The sequence below is a fragment of the Podarcis pityusensis genome (assembly GCF_964106645.2).
Source record: "Podarcis pityusensis genome assembly, chromosome: 11".
Lineage (NCBI taxonomy): Eukaryota > Metazoa > Chordata > Lepidosauria > Squamata > Lacertidae > Podarcis > Podarcis pityusensis.
In genome coordinates, this window is record NC_138036.1 from 31,021,379 (window position 1) to 31,041,654 (window position 20,276).

The 20,276-nt window shown below is 39.5% G+C and overlaps 1 protein-coding gene and 1 long non-coding RNA gene across 4 annotated transcripts in view; one reads left to right on the forward strand and one right to left on the reverse strand.

Annotated features, from left to right (window-relative positions):
- Positions 1–20,276, forward strand: part of RASGRF2 (Ras protein specific guanine nucleotide releasing factor 2) — an 86,295-nt gene that overhangs the window by 53,569 nt on the left and 12,450 nt on the right. For 2 of the 3 annotated variants that reach the window (XM_080972344.1, XM_080972342.1), the window contains exons 14-18: positions 345–593; positions 1,402–1,790; positions 5,287–5,415; positions 6,855–6,944; positions 12,591–12,697. In XM_080972344.1, coding sequence (XP_080828470.1) covers positions 345–593; positions 1,402–1,790; positions 5,287–5,415; positions 6,855–6,944; positions 12,591–12,697 — 964 coding nt within the window. The remainder of the gene's footprint in view (positions 1–344; positions 594–1,401; positions 1,791–5,286; positions 5,416–6,854; positions 6,945–12,590; positions 12,698–20,276) is intronic. The other variant, XM_080972343.1, reaches the window with a different exon arrangement.
- Positions 7,357–20,276, reverse strand: part of LOC308458414 — a 59,440-nt gene continuing 46,520 nt past the window's right edge. Inside the window, exons 3-4 of the long non-coding RNA XR_013977379.1 lie at positions 13,492–13,608; positions 7,357–8,483 (exon numbers count right to left, since the gene is read on the reverse strand). This is a non-coding gene — a long non-coding RNA (uncharacterized lncRNA). The remainder of the gene's footprint in view (positions 8,484–13,491; positions 13,609–20,276) is intronic.

Genomic DNA, 20,276 nt, shown 5'->3' on the forward strand with positions numbered 1-20,276 from the left:
GAAAGGCCATATATGGTGTAGTGGAGGCTGAAAGTGACAAGCACATTTATTCCTGATTATAAAACACACTTGGAGTACAGTAATACAAATTAAAAATGAAATACAAAAGCCCCAAGGATTTTGGGATACATCCTACTGCATTCTGCTAGAATAATCATTGGGGCTTTCCCACACATCCCACATTTAACTTTTGGTTGCATAGGTATGAGTTGCATAAGGGTATAGAAAAGACTGTCTTTTATATTTTAAAAAATGACAGCATCTTTAAAAAAAAACCAAAAAACCCTGAGTACGACTTACGAAATGGTGTTTAATAATAGTCTTTAAATAATTATATTATGTAGATCTGATGCACGTCTTCACAAAGATGACATTGACATCTGCTTCAGCAAAACACTAAACTCCTGCAAAGTGCCCCAGATTCGTTATGCAAGCGTTGAACGCCTTTTGGAGAGATTAACAGACTTGCGATTTCTCAGTATTGATTTCCTTAATACTTTCCTACATACTTATCGCATATTTACTACTGCAGCAGTTGTCTTGGAGAAACTCTCGGATATATACAAAAGGCCTTTCACCTCAATCCCTGTTAGGTGAGTTCCTTTCTACTCATTATGTTCTCGTGAGATCTCCTGTCATGATAAACCCTGCAAAATGCATTGGACAACAATTTTACATATGTTTGTTTTTATGCTTACATACTGCTTACTCTTTCGGCCATGGGAGAAGGAATAAAATCCAGCTGGGCTCAAACATCCATCCTGGACTTTGTAATGCCAATCATTTCATACCTACTGGTATGGTAGATGTTCTATTTTGGAATTTGTCTCTTTTATTTTCCAGTATGCGCATAACCATATTTCAATATTATGCTTGCATCTTACACACATTTATTTCTTTAATTTGTATATTGCTTTTCATCTAAAGATCTCAGGGCAGTTCACAGCATAAAAATAAAAGCACAGAATACATAATAGAAACAAGAACAAAACAAACCCATAACCCACTCTCCCAACAATTCACACATGCCATTTCAGCTTTATGCGGTTGAACACCAGCCAGTTGAAATCACACAAATTAAATGCTTCCTCCAAATCTCCTTCCTCAAATTCCAACTCTCCACAAAGTTTGATGCAAGGGCTCCTGGGTTTCCACTTGCAAAGGCTCATGGGATTGCTAGACACTGTTTTCGCACCATTTTTGCTGTTCTCTTGCTCTTTTAGGGCCATTTTTGCCCTTTTCGTGCCATTTCCAGGTTTGCGGCGATGTGCACGTGCTCTAAATATGCGTAAATGGGGAGTTGCCTGTACGTGCCAAAATACAAGTGACCTGTGTTCCTTTATGAGTAGCTTTTAGCATGCACTGTTCAAAATCCGTTCTGGCCTTTCCTTTCTTTCGTAGATCTTTGGAATTGTTTTTTGCTACTAACCAAAACAACAGAGGAGAACACCTGGCTGACGCAAAATCACCACACCTTTGCCGCAAATTCTCTTCCCCTCCACCTCTGTCACTCTCTAGGACTTCCTCGCCTGTCAGAACCAGAAAACTGTCACTAAGTTCTCCACTAAATTCTAGGATAGGGGCTTTAGATCTGTCTACGACCTCTCTTGCCAGTAGTCCTACCTCAACATACAGCCCTGCCACTTCACCACCACCCACGCTATCTAAAGTACCACTGGACCTTAGCAAAGGCCCTTCATCTCCAGAACAAAGTCCTGGCTTTGCAGACGAAAACTCAGAGAATCCACGTATTGAGCTTTGCAACAAACTAAGGAGAAGCATCCGAAGAGGTATTATATATACAATATATTGTGTAATTAAAGGTTGCTATTTTGCAAAGAAATGTGGGTGTGCTGGTACAAGGGAGATGGGCATGCTTATGTTTTGAGCATCACCCACTGCTTGAGTGCACAACTTGAAATCCTCTTACCTTTATGTGCACAAATGGGAAAGGAACAGTGGAGGGATAAATTGGCACATGCTGCTGCTTCTTCACTGGGAGCCAGTGTGGTGTAGTGGTTAAGAGTGGTAGTCTCGTAATCTGGTGAACCGGGTTCGCGTCTCCGCTCCTCCACATGCAGCTGCTGAGTGACCTTGGGCTAGTCACACTTGTCTTGAGTCTTTCAGCCCCACTCACCTCACAGAGTGTTTGTTGTGGGGGAGGAAGGGAAAGGAGAATGTTAGCCGCTTTGAGACTCCTTCGGGTAGTGATAAAGCGGGATATCAAATCCAAACTCTTCTTCTCCTTCTCCTTTAAAAGACCAATGCAAGAAATGTAGAAAGAGGATTTTCTAGAGCTGTAAAATGCAAGCCCCCCTTAATCTGTGTAGAACCCTTGACCAATTATTTCAACAAATCATGGCTGGAATTTCTGGTCCTGTTCTAGGGTAGCTATAGGGCTCCTGCACCTTTAAGATCTGCATAGAAGAAAGAATTCCAGGAGGTGTAGCTTACATGACAAGCTGCACCTGCAATTCCCTCTTCGGTGCAACTTTCAGAAAAAAATCTATTCACAAATAAAATGAAAATTAGCACTAAACTTGTGCAATATTCAGCTATATTTCTGGAAGTCATTTTTATGTTGTGTGAAAACGCAGATATAATGCGGAAATCAACAGTTTGGGAAAAGTTGGGAAAATGGAATAAAATGCCACATGAATGCAACCTTGGATGACTTTAAAAAGGGACTGGGCAAATACATAGAGCTTTAGTCTTACCCATGTCTATTGATGTTTTTATATAATTTGTTTATCTGTTCTACGAAAGATTCTCCTGGTTAAACATGCAAATTCTAACCTGGAAACTGGTGCTCATGAAAATTTATCTCAGCTTCAGTTTTCTTTTCATTTTTTACTTACATGAGTTGTATTCTTCTCTCCCCCCCCCCCCCCCAAGCATAGCCCCTTTTTATTTCTTTGGAGAAACCTGACAAGAATTACTGTAAAACTGAAGAAAGCATAATTCCCTTGAAAAGGATATTTTTTTTAAAAAAAAGCTCCTTGGTGAGACACTTAATACAGTCTTCATCAAAGGATTTGTCACTATAGAAAGTAATATATTGTTTAACAAGAGATCTTTTAGATTGACATTAGTTATAATGTCAGTGGTAATTAGCTGATCATTAATTAAATAAGCTTAAGGAATGGTGTCAGAAATAATACTTCTAGCAAATAAGAAGTTAAGCAAGTTTAGATCTCATTTGCAGATAAAAAATGCCTAGGAGATTTTCAGCAAAAGCTAGTATCTGTTATTATGTATAACAGTTACAGCTGGCTTTTTCTACTAGTCTCTGTTCATTTGTTAGGTACAGTGGTACCTCGGGTTACAGACGCTTCAGGTTACAGACTCCGCTAACCCAGAAATAGTACCTCGGATTAAGAACTTTGCTTCAGGATGAGAACAGAAATCACGTGGCAGCGGCACAGCGGCAGCAAGAGGCCCCCATTAGCTAAAGTGGTACCTCAGGTTGAGAACAGTTTCAGGTTAAGAACGGACCTCCAGAACGAATTAAGTTCTCAACCCGAGGTACCACTGTATTGAAATGCAGACTGTACCCTATGTAATAAATTCTACTGTGTTAGCTAATAACTATGTATGGCCTGAGATAAAACACGTAGTTCAGTTCTCTGTTGACATAATTATTTAGTTCTACAGCAGAATCCCAGTTATATAATCTCAGCAGTGTCAATGAGCATTATGCAGAATGGAAGAGCAAAATAATACTTAATAATAACAACAACAATAATAAATTAAAATGACGTAAGTTATTCCTGATGCCTAAGCTAGTGACTTAATTAAATTCAACCCTCACCAACAAAGGAAACTAGGAAAGTGAATACATGTAAAAATAATTAAATACAATCTGCCTGGTTTTTAGGTGAAGAACTTTGATTTTTGTATGGCACAAGCCTTGAGTAAGAAAAGACTTTTGAAGCAGACGTATCAAATCCTATGAGGATTTTGGTAACAAAAGTGAGAAAAACTCAGTAGTAGCATTAGGGTAATACACTGGGAGATTATGTTTTGCATGTAGTTTGACAAATTATGCTTCAGATTTAAACTCTCTGTTTACCAACAAAGGGAGCAAAGGCAACAGGAAAGCATAACAGTTGAGAATACTTTTCAGTTCAGCATTTGAACAGGTCTGATACAGCAAATACCTGTGAGGACAACATTGAACTGAGGGCAGTCTTGCAGATAAGAACAACCCAAAATGATGTTGACAGTTTTATTTTAAATAATGGCATGTGGTACCTAATAGATGAAATAAATTTGTCACCACTTCTAGAACTGTATGGAATTCTTACCACAACACAGAGAGTGGCCATTCACTCTCTTTCACCTCAGTTGTTCTTTTTGAATCCATAAACTCTGCAGTGCTGTTTGTTTTAGATTCTGGTGAATCTAATAGTTGAATTGTTTGTTTCCTGTCTTTAACCTTGTTTCTGAGATTTAGTGTGTACCACTAGACATTGGTTTGAGTAGATGCAAAATCATGAAACTGCTATCTTCATTATTGATAGCACAGCCTATTTTGTTTTAAATTGGTATCCTCTATTCCCTTATTTATAAGCTTTATAGTTACTTGTGTCATTGGTTTCTGTCAGTGTCAAGTACCCTGATATTTTATCAATACTATTAAATTTATGTGAGCAGGTGTTGCACTTGCATAAACTTATTTCCCGAATTTCCTAAAAGGTTGTCTCAGAACATGTTACATGAGCAGCGTAAACTAAAGTTCACTGACAGAACTATAAAATTATGTTGGCTGGTAGAAGTAAGTGCTAGTATCCCAAACACCAGGAGCTCCCAATGTGCACATAGAACTTCACATGAACACATATTGCTTATCATTTTCAGTGATGAAAAATGTGCATGTAAATCCATCTTTTTTCATGTGCAGAGCTTTCATCAACATTGAACAGAACAAGGAAGACCCCGCTGATCAGTGTCCTATGATCAATGTCTTAAGAACAATATTACTTTGTTCCCCATATATTTATATTAAAGGTGATTTTATAGTTGACCATTATACAGGGTCTCATTAATTTAAATACATTAGTGGGTTTTTGTTGTTTTCAAACCAAATGTTTCAATCGTTTTTTTTCAAAAAATCATTTAAAATGCATCTGTTTTGTTCAGAATCTGCACACTGAAAAAACAACCTTTTGGTTTTTAGGGTTTAAGAAGGTGTAGCATAATTTCATACCTGATATGTGAAATGTTTTATGATTGAATTATAAAGACCACTCGCTATCTCTATATTAAAGTGCATACTTCTTAAAGCAGCGGTTCTGGAATCTGTATCAGTGGATCGCACTATCCCAGAAAGTGCCTCAACTGTGGATACTCCTGAGCTCTCCCCGTGTAGATCTCCTTCGACTCCACGACATCTGCGTTATCGACAGCCAGGGGGTAAGGTTAAAAAAAGCAAAACTTTAATACATTGCATGGTTATATCAAAAGGACCTTGTAGTGATAATAAATTTCTAACCAATTTGTTCACTGTCTATTTCTGTTCTTTCTGCAAAATGTAAGAAAAGAAGAAGATGTGAATAACACCATTCCAAATGATTAGCATTTGAGCAGCAAGAGAACGAAAAGCATATTTGCGTTAGGATGCGATGAAATGTTCTGCAATATTTTGAACTAGATGTACATTTGTTCGAGAAAAATATTGACTTGAGTCTTATAACTGACAGATTTTCCTGAACCAAACTGAGGGCACATATTGTGCACTGTGTATGGTGATGAGATGTATGATACCCATCACTGTTAGTGGGAAATAAGTCTATTTGTGTGGCACTGAAAATGTACAGATGGTATTCTAATTACTCATTACAGGATGTGAATAAATTGCTTAACCAGGAGTGAAATTCTTTTGGTAGAACTCCAGTAAATCGTGTGTCCCACTAACAGATGCTTAAAGGATGCAACATACTGACAACTTGGTCCTGAACCCAACACTTCCATTGCATGAGCCGGAAGTAACTTCTTTCTCCTTGACTCTTTTAATCAAATCCATAGTAGAATTTTTACATCTCTCTTGGGAATCAGGCCATGCGGAAGTTCAGTATGATTAGAAATTGAGCGTGGAATCTGATTGCGCCTTCCCCTCATGGAAATGCTTTTTCATATATATTTTTTAAATCATTTTTCATTACCATGTCTCACATTTCATTGATTATAACCATACATTCAATCACTGACTTCCCTTCCCCCCTTCCATGGTTCTAATTATCAATTAATACTTCATATTCTAATTTCCCCTTATGTTCATATTTCTCTCTCCCCCTATATATTTAATGCTTTAGACTGCTGAATTTACATTAACCCTGCTGACATTTCAGCCTGATTAACATGATTCTTCAGATATTCTGCAAACATTTCCCACTCCTCCTTAAATATTCCATCTTCCTATTATCGTATTCTGTTAGTTAAATTCCTCTCATGGAAATGTTTTTGATCCAGCTGGTGCCTCTGGCCAACAGGTGGGGAGAGAGGATTTTTACCAGCCCCCTGTCCCAAATGCTGCCCCCTAAAAATGTCTTCTGGAGGGTTGGCTGCCCTTCTGGAACAGCATGGGAGTCTGCAGGAGGAGGTGGGAGTTGACCAAAATATATATTCCTTCCTCTTCTGTTAGCAGAGGCCTTTGCTGAATCAAAAACAAAATCACAAAATGTTCTGTTTGTTTTTCCAGCAGGAAGGTTTGCTTGTATATATGCATGCTTAAACAATGTTTTTTCCTCTACCATAAAAGCATACATGCAGATAGATATCCAAGCTTGTGGTTTTCATTTACAAAACAATGCTCGCTGTTGATGTTGTTTTATTTTTTGTTATTTACTTTGCAGTACAGGCGACTGACAACAGTCATTGTTCCGTTTCCCCTGCTTCTGCTTTTGCTATTGCTACAGCTGCAGCTGGGCATGGGAGCCCACCAGGTGAGCCTTCTGGTACCAAAGTTTTTTTGGGGGTGGGGGTGGGGTTGAATTACTGAGCACTAGTAAGTGAATGCAGTCAATATTTGCAATCAAATATTTGCAGGCTGCTCTGGGTCCAAAAAGGCAGCATAAAACTAAGCTTAACTAACTGAGAAATACTATACCAATTCAAAAGTAAATCCCATTGAATTCAATGGGGCTTGCTGCCACATAACAAGATATAGGATTTCAGGCTAAATGATTGACAAATACTTCTTTGAAATATTCATCACTGTGCTCATGGTGAATGAATGAATGAATGAATCTTTATTTGCATCAGACATCGGCCATAGCAATAAAACAACAATATGATATACAAAGAATAGAAATAAAAAGTCAATTATATAAAATAACATTTTAGGGTTTTGAATCAGTAGTCAAATAGTGGATCTTATTCTAATTGCCCCAGCTAAAAACCTTGCAGCCTTTGCTGTCACCTGCTCATCTTGATCTGCCAAGAGAAAGGACACTGTGGCAGTGACTGGGCAAGCCAGAGTGGACAATAAAAGAGGGGTGATAACCTCATTCCTCAAGTCTTTATAAAGAGTGCAAGCCAGAAGGGCATGCGCCATCAATTTGGTATGGCCATCTCCACAGGGACATAAGTTTTTTGTGTGGAATCCGTTGGAATCATCCCTCAAGTACAGCCAAGGGCAATACATTCAATCTTGCGAAAGTAAAAGTGCACCTGTATTTTAGAATTGCTAGGTTATGCAGATAGGGTGCCAGAGAGTCAAAATGGGTAGGTGGAAAATTGTCATACCATGGGCAAAATTTCCTTATTGTGGCCAAGTTGTTCTGACGCTCAGTATCATTTAGGCGCTGACAAATTAGACTGTTTGCTTTACTAAAACCCAAAGTGAGTAGCTGTTGTAGTGATAAACCACAGGAGTGAAGTTTTTGATAGACAGTTTTAGTCCAGGCGCTCTTGTGACAATCTTGCAGCACTAGGGATATTAGACCGGGGGGATTTAAGTTTAGGCGAAGCCAGTCGTTAAGTGTCCTATGCAAAACCCGCAATTCCATCAAGGGAAGATTAGCCTCTAGGCGCAATGATGCGTTTGGGACACAGGGTGGTACAGAGAAAATTTGCCTTAAGAACTTTGATTGGACAGCTTCCATAAATCCAAGGTGAGTGCCTGTCCAAATCTGAGCCCCATACAATAACTGTACTAGGGGTTTCGCTTGGAACACTTCCAGGACTGATGGTATATGTTTACCACCTTTTGTGTAGAAAAAGTGTGCCAGAATTTTGGCGCTTTGGGACGCTTTTTCTTTGCACATTTCTGGTGTGCTCCCCATGATCCTGTAGACTGGAATATAAGGCCAAGATATTTGAAAACTTTGACCTGTTCAATTCGCTGGTTGTCCATGCGTCATCTATGGGCCCTATAGTTTCTTGAGAAAACCATGACTGTTCTCATGGTGTACATGGGTGCCAGTCCTGTAGCCAGAAATTATGTGGTAAGCAGGCCAGGAATAAGTTGTAGAATAGCCAGTCTGTAAAGGCAGGTCATTCAATACACTTACATCAGTTAAATTATTTCTTAGATAGCAATTCAGTAGAGACCAATTCAGTCTGCATGCTTTTCCTTGTATCGCCACATTGAAAGGACTCGAGACTTGCTTTTACAAATGAAAGCTGAAGGCTTAGAAAGGGTTCCTAGAATATCACTGGCAGGTTCAGCTGGCAGGGTGGTACGGGCAGGGCAGTGAGGCTCACCTCACTTTCCAGCACTGAGTATCTTTGCCAGTTATTGAGAGGGGCAGGGATGAGGAATGAGGAGCTCAGCACAGTGCAGGTGGGTTTCAGTCATCTGCCTTCAACCAAGTAACTGAATGATTTGCTCCAGCAGATTGCTGGTACGTGGTTGATTGTGTATTTCTTTTGCTCTTGTAGTGTTTACATTTTTACTGTTGTTTTTAATTTGTTTTGTTTTGTGTTGTTGCACACTGCTAAAAAAATGTTCTACTGCTACAACACTGGGAGAAGGATGAAACGCTTCAATCTGTAGTGTTGAAAGGTGAAAGCATCCTCTCATGTTTGCCATCTAGCACACCTTATTGGTGCACAATATGTGCTGTTTTTGCTAGAATGAAGCATGGCAGTGTTTTTCCACTATATTCCCCATTGATTAAAATATTGGGATTGGCATTTCCTCCCTAGTGTATTTCTATCTGAAATTTACATATTTATCATATTTCCTAAAGTTTGTCTTTAGACTGTTTGGGGTGTCAATAATAGGCAGAGAATTGACGTGCTTCAACCTGTCCTTGAATTTTATACTCGGGAACATTATTTCTTTTTTTCTTTCTTTTCAATATGCACGAATTCTGTGATCAATTTGAATAGACTTCTATTTTTGTTCCAGAACCAAGAGCTGTTTTGAATCTAGAGAACTGTTGCTTAGCAATTTTATCAACTGGTTAGGCAAATGCTATCCTTCAAACTGAGGGGAACTGCACCATGCAGCTTTTATTAATCAGCAAGCTTCTATTAAAGTAGTAATTATTGGAGGAAGAGAAAGAAGACTGCGCCCTGTTAATAAATACATCTTCAACTGTAAGGGGAGGACCGAGGCCACTGGCCCCTCTATGGCAGGTCATGGGGTCCTTCCTGAATTAAGCTGCATCCTGCAATTTAATTAGTGCAGCCTGTAGTCAGAGAATAGAGCAAAAGAGAGGAAGACAGTGCATGGGCAGTGATGTTTTCGGCATGTGGTAGAAAGCTGCAAGAAACACCTAGTCTTGAGCTGTAAATTGGAACAAACAGCAATCCACAGAAAACCTAATTGCCGTTTGCTCCAATTAAGCGCTAAAGAGCAGTTTTCCCTGGGAGAAAGTAGTGCAACAAGAGGAAGTGTGGATAAGCCCAAAGTCACTGGTGAGGATCCTGAAAACTTTGCATGTTAGTATATTCACTGTATATTGAGCTGCCAAAATTACTAGGCTAAAATCTTGAAACTTGCTGATAGTCTTTTCTGCTGACATCCTTGGCCTGATTTTTTGTTTTACTGAAAGCACAGTTCATATTTCCTGTGACTTTCATATTTGCATGGGGGGTGGGGTTTCACATCGCTGCCTTAGAGCACAATGAAGTTGGTTGTTTTTAAGGTACATTCTAGAGCTCTCTACACCCTAGCTGCTCACATCAGTATGGGGTCATCAGTGTCAGATTTGTTTCTGTCTTTACTCCTCTGCAATGGTGTTCACACATTACATAGATTTATATTTGCTGGGGCTTTTTCCTCCGTTCCTTTACTTTCTGAATCTGCCTAAAGCTTGGGTACACTAAATTGATGTTTTCAGTGTTCTTTCCACTACGATTCCAAGATCTGTTTCCTATGATAGTCACTATGAATATAGACACCATCAATGTCAATGTATCGTTAAACTGTTTTTTTATAAAATGCATCCTTTTGCACTTAATTGAGATTGCTGTTGCTAATTAGCATAGCCCTGATATTATCACATTTAATACTTGCTACACTCTTTATTTATAACATTTTCATGGGTTTTTTTCATTCTGTCTTTACAGTAAAATGGTTCTTTAGATGGCTGTTAATCATAGGATTGCAAAATCTCCGCTGCCTAAATGTCGGGAGAGTCCACTTGGGAAACCCCACCATTCAACCTGTGCATTATGTAATATGATATATAACAAGCAGAACAGGTGGCCAACTAGTGAAAAGATTTCTGAAAAACAGATAGCTGCAGGTGACTAGCCACGGCAAGTCAAACTGTGCTGCAAAGGAAACCAAAATTATGCACAGCATTTAGTCTATTTTGCAGAATCATTATTTTCCAATCCCAAATAATTAGTCAGACCATGAACAAGCAAAAAATGCATTTAGTAAATGTTCCAAAGAAAAATAAATAATAATTGCAAATGACACAAAAATGAGCAAGGAAAAAGATAATTGAATCTGCAGAACAGACAATGATAAATACAAAAACAATGGGGCTATTAAGTTTGATAAACCTTACTGCCGAATAATGAGGGTAACTAAGTATAAGTGGGGCTGACAATGTTTAGCTAAGGACAATTAACAAATATATTGAATTAATTAGTGAGAGGCAGCCTCATACTTCAAAGAGGAAGATAAATATGCAGAAGCTTCCAAGACCATTTGTTCCGTGCAGTCAAACACTGTGCATAGAAAGAAAAGGGAAGGTTGCGACAAAACAGGGAGCTATTCATGGTCAGTCAAATGACGCTGCGTGTCATGTAGAGGAGCCAATATTTGTTCAAATTTGTGCATCTAATAAAGTGCATGTGCTGATGCAATAAAGACTTGACTCAGGTTATATTAGGTTAGCCAACAAAGGCAGTTAGAGAAGGTCTGCCAAAGACAAATATCTCTGGTATAGGTATTTGTCGTCAAACAGTTATGAGATGGTCAGCTTCTTACTTTTGGACATACCTTATGTATTATGGGAATTGTTCGATTTCAGCCAAAAAATGTAAAATAATCGGATAAGTTCCAGAACAAACTGCAGTGCATAGTCGTCTCCTTAATAGGCCAGTAAGTGCTGATATTACACATTTATTTTAAGGGTTAAGTCACAGTAGAATACTGAATCATACCAAAGGTCCACTATCATCCTAGTTCCCGCAGCAACCAATCAGATATCTCTAGGAGATCTTCACTAGGGTTTGATAGCCCTTCACTGCAGTTGTACCTCCCAAGTATTTACTGGCAAATCACCTCTGAACACGGGCGTTTTGTTTAGCTATCATGGTTAATATCTGTGGATACACACTGATTCTTCGTTCAATTCTCTAATCCTGTTTTAAAACCATCTAAGGTCCCTGCGACAGGGTGAGCTCCCTTTGTTTGGTCCCTGCTCCTGCCAACCTAGCAGTTCGAAAGCACGTCAAAGTGCAAGTAGATAAATAGGTACTGCTCTGGCGGGAAGGTAAACAGCGTTTCCGTGCACTGCTCTAGTTCACCAGAAGCAGCGTAGTCATGCTGGCCACATGACCCGGAAGCTGTGGACAAAACGCCGGCTCCCTCGGCCAGTAAAGCAAGATGAGCACTGCAACCCCAGAGTTGTCCGCGACTGGACCTAACAGTCAGGGGTCCCTTTACCTTTAAGATCATGTCCATTGCCATACCTTGTGGCAGTGAATTCCATGCATTAATTAAAATAGCACAAGTATTGCTGCTCATATACCTTGTAAACTCAGCGAAAAACAGTACCTTCCATTTGCAGCCCCCCCCCCCCGAAATTTATATTTTAGATTTGAAGAAGTGTCTATGATACTCAGGACTACATAAGAAAGGACAGAACAGGTTCAGGCATTCATTTTATGTATTTATAAATTTATGAATCTTCTCCCTATTAGGACTTTTTGAGATCGATCGATCGATCGATAGATACACACACACACACACACACACAGAGAGAGAGAGAGATACATACACATCTCATATAATATAAATATGTAAGCAAAATCTTCAAAATCCTTTAAATGTGTTATTTTCAAAAGATATGCTCTGAGCCAATGGGCTATGTGTTGGAGGGGGGGAATTATTCCCATAGATTTTCCTTTTCATCTAGCAGCATTTATTTCATCTTGAACTTTCCTTTTAAATTGTGTAGGGTTTAATAACTCTGAACGAACATGCGATAAGGAGTTCATAATACGTCGAGCAGCCACTAATCGTGTCCTGAATGTCCTTCGCCACTGGGTCTCAAAGCATTCTCAGGTACTTTTTGTTACATTTTTCCAGCAAAATCTCCATTGTATCAAAGAGTTTGTGTGTACACACAAAAACACATCATTAGTGTGGAATTACCAATTTGGGCTCTGTGTTAAGCATCACAATTGTCATATTAAAAATTTAGGTTTGCAGTGCAGCCTCATTAGAATAGTTCTTCTGTATATTGCTGTGGTGTAATTACAAGGGGACAAGGTTTGCTTTTCTCATTACAGTCGTGCTTTACTCAAACGAATGCATTGTTGGGAATAAGCTAATAAAGGTTGGTTTGTTGATCAGTTCTGAGATAGGCACAGAGTTGCCAAAAATCTAGCGCTGGGGACTCAGCTACATTAGGTTTGTTTAAGTTATAAACGCGTTATAACACTGTGACACCAGATGGTGCTGTAGAGCTGAAATTGGAACTGAATGAAATTTTCCATTGTGAGCTTTACAACGGTTTTTTCCGGATCATTTTCAGAGTGGTTTTTTTAAAATAGGTGTTTAGATGCAGCCTGGATCAGCAAAATATGCCTCCGTTATGATTAGCTATTGAAATATAATCATGAGTCATGGCTCTGTGTTGTTCTCCTATTACTTGGGCTTGCCCTCTTTCAGAGAACAGCATAGTTACTCATGGGTGATTTAAGCATTTCTTTACTGCATGTGGAAAGCAATGCTTCCTTGTTGCATTACATAACAGAGAGTAACATTTTAATTAGGCTAACTGTAGAAATCATGGAACACCTCCATATCAGTGCCTCTTTCTGGCTGTGGCCGGAACGGGTATAAAATTGCTCTACCTCATTAGGTGCAGTGGATCCCATGCAAACCCATCATGCTCTGTAAAATGTCACATTGAAGGTTGTTTGTTTGTTTGTTTGTTTGGTGGCTTCTATGCTAACTAAAGAAGAGTCCTGCTGGATGAAACCAAAGCATCCTGTTTCCTGTTTAGTACAACATACAATGGCTAAACAAATGCCCATGGGAAGCTCACAGGCAGGGTATGAGCTCACTCCTGCTGTTGTTCCCCAGCAGCTGGTATTCAGAGGCAGGCTACCTCCGAACCTGGAGGTAGTATATAGCCATCATGACTGATAGTCTTATTCTCCATGTTGGATGCGTAACATTTGATTTAACACCAGGACCCTCTGTGCATCAAGCTTATCACTGCAAATACCGTATTTTCCTGTGTATACCCCCCCCATGTATAAGATGCCCCCTATTTTTGGGGACTCCAAATTGAGAAAATGGGGGGAGATTGTATCCATGTATAAGACGACTCACAATTTTGAACATAATTTTTAAACCTAGTCTTATACACAGAAAAGTACGGTAAATACATTACTTCAAATTAAGTCTCCAGTGCTAGGCTCTAGAGGAATCTTGACTCTACAATATAAGCTAAGTCCTCTAAGCGAAGTTCCCATTGTTCAGGGATCGGGAACTTTCCACGATACCATTTAATTCATAGAAGACATTTGTGGAGGCATACTTGTGGCAGAGTTTCATTATATGGGAAGCTGTTCAGGATCTGTTTAGCACCTACTAATCTGAAGCTGTGTATGAAGAAATAAAATAAATACAGTATAATGAACCCAATGCCATCGCATCTACAAATGAAGCGACTGTGTTCATAAAATATGTTGCTGTCTTCATAAAATATGTTGCTGGTTTTTTAATAATGTATTCTGTTCATACCTTCTCTGTATGCTGAGTATGTTATGGATCATGTCAGAAAAAGTGAGGTTGTTAAAAATGCAAAACATTTCCAAGCAAGTGTACAAAGTATTACAACTTACACGATCTAGCCACTTCAACATTGGCATGAGCAAGAGACCCAAAGTGGACCAGATGCATTAGAGAATTACAACATGGTTATTTAGTGACTTCCACATTAGCCTCATTTTTCTCCAAGCTGTACATAAGTTTATATGGTCTTGGGTTGGATCCTTAGTCTAAGACTGGGGGTGGGTGGGTGTGCCACCCCCAAAAGTGAGATAAAACTTTTGGTAACTATGGTAAAGAGGTTCTAGGGTAGGGTTCTGTCTGAAAGCCCAGACGGGGGTTGACAGACCATAGAACATCCCTGAATGGCATCCTGGCATCACTGGGTGGTACCCATTCACCAGGATCAACCCTGATGGAGATAACAGCCACCAGTCAGGTTGACTGGTTCAGGATACATACCCAATGCGTATGCCAAATTCTGACTTTGATAGAATCATAGAGTTGGAAATGATCATCTTGTCCAACCTGAATATGCAGTTGTCCCATACAGGGATTGAATCTGCAACCTTGGCATTATCAGTACCACACTTTAACCAACTGAACTATCCTTAGAATCGTCTATAATCGATGAAATTGTGGCCATTTTGATCCCCAGCTGGTGTCATGTTTTTCTTACTGCATACGCACTGTTAATCCCCTCCCTTGGTAACCACTGACTTGCTACGCTGTGGCCTGCGAACATGACACCCACACAATATGAATTAGACAGTTATAAGGCGTTTTTTGAGGCCACATATGATCTCCATGCTTTTAGTTCCAATTATAGAAATCACCCAAAACTTTCTAATTGGTTGGTCTTGGTACAATTAAATGATGAATTTGGCACCTAAATGGTCATGTACAAGACAAAGTCTTCTTTTTGCATTGCTCCAGCAAAAAAAAGTTGCAGAAGTTTAAAGCTTTGATCTTCTGCAACACTTGAGGGAACATGAGTTGCCCTCACTGTACTAAGCATACAATCAGTCAAACTAATTAGAAGTGCACTGCAGTTGCGTCTGCTTCAGTATGACGGATTCTTCATTAAGCAACTGGGGTTTTTTTTGGTGATGACGGTAAACATTCTAACATGCTGGAATTAGTGTCTTTTTTTTTTGTAAGCAATAGCAAAAACGGTTAGCTGAGAATCCCAGTTGAATAGATTGCTTGTTCAGAGTTGCTGTACACGTTACCAGTTTATGAAATGCCCAAACAGTAAAAGCTCTTTGAGAATTACGAAGTCATTTCACTAGTACAAGTTGTACATTTAAACTAATTATATCCAATCAGGTTTGACAGACAAAAGCTGCTGTTACAGGAACAAAACTGGCAGGCTCCACAAATGCTGATACCTACTTTTTGCTCAGAAATAAGTGGAATGGAGAGGAGACTTTTGCAGCGCCAGCCAAGGACAGCTCTGTTCCCATGTATTTCAGTTCAGGCCACATTGAACGGAATTAATTGATGCAAGTTGATTAAGATCCAGTTAGAATTTATTTCTAAGGTAGAATAATAGATTCCACAATTGAAACTGTACTTTTAGAATCATGTGATAAAAGAACCTGAAAGGTACCTTAAATTAGAAAACGTATCTCTACTACAATGCCCCCACCCTCCTCGTGTGTGTGTGTGTGTGTGTGTGTGTGTTTTAAAAAATTTGTTTTCAACAATATATAAACAAAACAAGAAGTTTTCCCCAATCCCACCTTCCATCTGCCATAACAGAAGATTAATGTATAAGATTTTTCCATAAGTCCATGGATGAAGTCAGTGGAGGCCGGTCATCAGGGTGTTCACTTGAATATTTTATAAGGGGTACCAAACTTCAATAAAACCATCCACCTCAGATATATTGTTCAAGGTATGTTAGTTTTTGTTAGTTTCTCAGATAAGGCAATCGTCCTTATTTTTTGTCTCCATTGCGCAATGTGTAGATGTTCAAGTCCTTTCCAGTTCTGTGCTATAAGTAGTTGTGTTGCTATCGGGGGAAAAATAATAAGTATATTAAAGCAAGTTGGTCTTTCTTAAAAATTGTTACTAAACCCAGGCTTGGATTACACTATACATTCTGTTTTGTAATACTACTTCAGCGAATAGTTTTACTGAATAGTTCCCAGAATAGTTGTACTGGTTCACATGTCCACCACATACGGATTATTGTACCAGTTGCCCTATATCCTCTCCAGTATGCTAGTGAAGATGTTATGCAAACGTAACTATGTCTTAAGGGTGTTAGATGCCATCTATAAATTAGCTTAAATTAGTTTTCTGTTATGCAGGTTGATACTGATTTTAAAGGAATTTTTGTCTGTTTTCCAAAGTAGCAGAACATTGCCCCAATGGCAATATCATGGGATATTTTATACAATATTGACAGAATTATATACTGGTAGAATGGTCAGTCGTATTTAGAATTAATTTTTCAAAAGGAGTTAGTGACTTGGGTGCTTTGAATTTAACTGCTGGGTTTGAAAAAAAGTATAATTTAATGTATAAGTAGCCAATTCACATTGCACCCTCCATGTTTTCCATGATTTGCTCTGCTGTGAGAGTTATCGTTTTCATAGAGATTAACCAATCTGTATAAGCCTTTGGCTTTCCATTTCACATCATATTTGCTGCCTTGGCACAGCCATGGCCTGATACCAGGGGCCACAATCACCAGGTATATATTATCAATAAGTTTATATAACTGTTGTTATTTCGAATGTTTAATTCTTCATTGATTTTTCCTTCCATTCTCTAAAAAGCTGGGGCATGTGTGTGTGTTACAGTTATCTCAACATACAGTAGGTTTCCATGGTGATACATCGGTTGTCTCATACTGTTCAAAGTGGCCCCTGGTGTGGGCTAATAAATATGGGTGTTTAGCATCCAGAGAGCACAGTGCTCCTACAATTCTCCTGGCAGAGCTTCTCAAAGGTGTTTTGCATTTCTCGCCTCTTCAAGGCACAGTATTATATAACAAGCTGTAATGTACACACTTTTTCTATATGTATGAGGCAGAGTTGTTAGTTATGCCTCAAAGCAGTATTTCTTCTTATCCTCCTCCTTTCTTTCACATTAAAGTTAAAGGACCCTATCACAAGCCAGCCTGAAAACAGTTATGTGGCAAATGAAATGCTTAAGAGGTCTAAAGCAATATGGAGTGTTAATTGGCCCTATGTACATCATATACGGGGACGCGGGTGGCGCTGTGGGTTAAACCACAGAGCCTAGGACTTGCCGATCAGAAGGTCAGTGGTTCGAATCCCCGCGACAGGGTGAGCTCCCATTGCTCGGTCCCCGCTCCTGCCAACCTAGTAGTTTGAAAGCACGTCAAAGTGCAAGTAGATAAATACCTTCCAGCGGGAAGGTAAACGCTGTTTCCGTGCGCTGCTCTGGTTCGCCAGAAGCGGCTTAGTCATGCTGGCCACATGACCCGGAAGCTGTACCTATAAAGCGGCCAATAAAGCGAGATGAGCACCGCAACCCCAGAGTCGGTCACGACTGGACCTAATGGTCAGGGGTTCCTTTACCTTTTTACATCATATATGTATGCATATTGTGACAGGCTTGCTGTGTGAGTTCATGGCTGCATTAAGACAGCACTTTATTCTGTTTTCCAGACCTTTTCTTACCTGTGAATGTTTGCATTTTATGTGACCTTTCACACACTTAAAAGCCACTTCTAGAAATCTAGTGGAAGTTTAGTGCTAATTCCACTCTACATGATGAAATTTGGGTTAGCCTCCCAGCATACAGTTCTTTCCCGCCATTTTAAAAGTTAGCATGATATGGCAGTAGGTGGCTCAAAAAGCCACAATTCCATAATGCAACAGGTACTGCTGTATAAAAGGACTGTGCAAAATCAGGACAGAACCGCTAGCATTATATTCAGGAAAACGTAATTCAGTAAACCCTTGCGTGTCGGAATGCAGACTGTTCTAAACCAATTTTATAGTCTTCATTCTTGTTTTCTAGGTAAATTGGATTTCACTCATGGCCGAAGTACGCATGATGCTCAGTCATGTGGAGTTTGTCCTGGTCTTCCCTTCCACCTCCACCCCCCAAAGTCACTACAAAGGTTGCCAAGTAAAGCAGAAGACTAACCCAGAGTGCAAGCATGGGAGTTTCTTAACCCTTCCCCATCATGCTACCTTACTCTTAAAATCCCATGCCACTGCTTTTTTTCTTTTTACCTGACAAGTAGAACGATACACGTATTGGAAAAGGCTGGTCTCAAGCTCCCTGGCTTTGTTGTTTTATTTATTTATTTATATAAAGCATGTATTATTCTCCCCCCACCCCCTCACCCCCGCTTATCTTCGAGCCCTAAAAGGCCTCTGTCCTGTATACCTGAAGAAGCGTCTCCACCCTCATCGTTCAGCCCAGACACTGAGGTCCAGTGCCAAGGGCCTTCTGGCGGTTCCGTCACTGCAAGAAGTGAGGTTACAGGGAACCAGGCAGAGGGCCTTCTCGGTTGTGGCTCCTGCCCTGTGGAACGCCCTCCCATCAGATGTCAAGGAAATAAGCAACTATCCTACTTTTAAAAGACATCTGAAGGCAGCCCTGTTTAGGGAAGTTTTTAATGTTTAATGCTGTATTGTGTTTTTAATATTCAATTGGGAGCTGCCCAGAGTGGCTGGGGAAACCCAGCCAGATGGGTGGGGTATAAATAATAAATTATTATTATTATTCGCAACAACCCAGTGAGGTAGATTAAGCTAAGAGATGTTAACAGGCCCAAGTTGCCAGTGGCTTTGAGAGGCGAGTGGAGATGTGAATCTTGATGGTCTTGGTGCTAGTCCAGCAATTCAATCCACTCCACTGGCTGTCCCAGTGAGTAGTGAAAACTACAAAACATAAGGAGGAATTAGGCAAGGCGTAGTTTGGGCTAGGGGGAGATATTTGATTCTGCAGAATATGGCTTTGTAAGCAGGTGTCCTGCTGCAAGCAGGCTTCAGGATTGAGGAGATTCAGAAGGGACTGCATCCAGCATTCATGCAAGAGCTGCTGCATCAGGATGTTGCAGGATGTTGATGTTGTTCATTAAAATAATAGTAACTGATGTATCTTTGTTTCTAAAAATGATCTAGTATAGTGCAGACTTAAATGTGGTCGCTCAGAAGTAAACACTATTGAATTTAATGGGACTTACTCCCAGGTGAGCATAGAATTTCATACTAAGCTACTAATGAAAAGTTCATGGTTTGAAACTTGCCTAGGCAAGCCACAGTTTTTCTGTCTGAAAAATAGGGGATAATGCAACGGTCTTACCATACCAAGATTGTTGAAAGGAACGGATAATGCCCGTGAAACACTATACAAACATTAAATATTACATACTTTTCCTATGCTGTTTTATAATTCATATATTCAAATATGTGTGTATCTCTCATGGCTGTTTTACCACTAATAATGGAAAACGAGTAAGGAGTATTCCTTTGGTTTCAAACGTTAGGTTTTTAAAAAATATATATATTAAAAGATTGTGTATGTTATAAAAGGGGGTCAGATACTTGAAAAGAGAAATGAAAAGAAATTATTGTCAATAAAAGTGCAGAAGAAGGCTGCTATAGAGAAACTGCACACAAACAATAACCTGCTGCAAAGGAAGTGAAAAGCTTTTTAGCTGCATAGCAACAACTTAACATTCACTCTGCATGCCAGATATTTCTCTGGTTTGGTTACAGATTAAGCAGATTCTGCCTGGAAATAAAACACCTGTGTTGCTATGTGAGGAAGATAATGTTTGACAAAGCATCACCGGGCAAATATATTATTTATTGTTATTTATTTATGATTTAACCATGAGCAGTGTATCTGAAAAGACAAATGA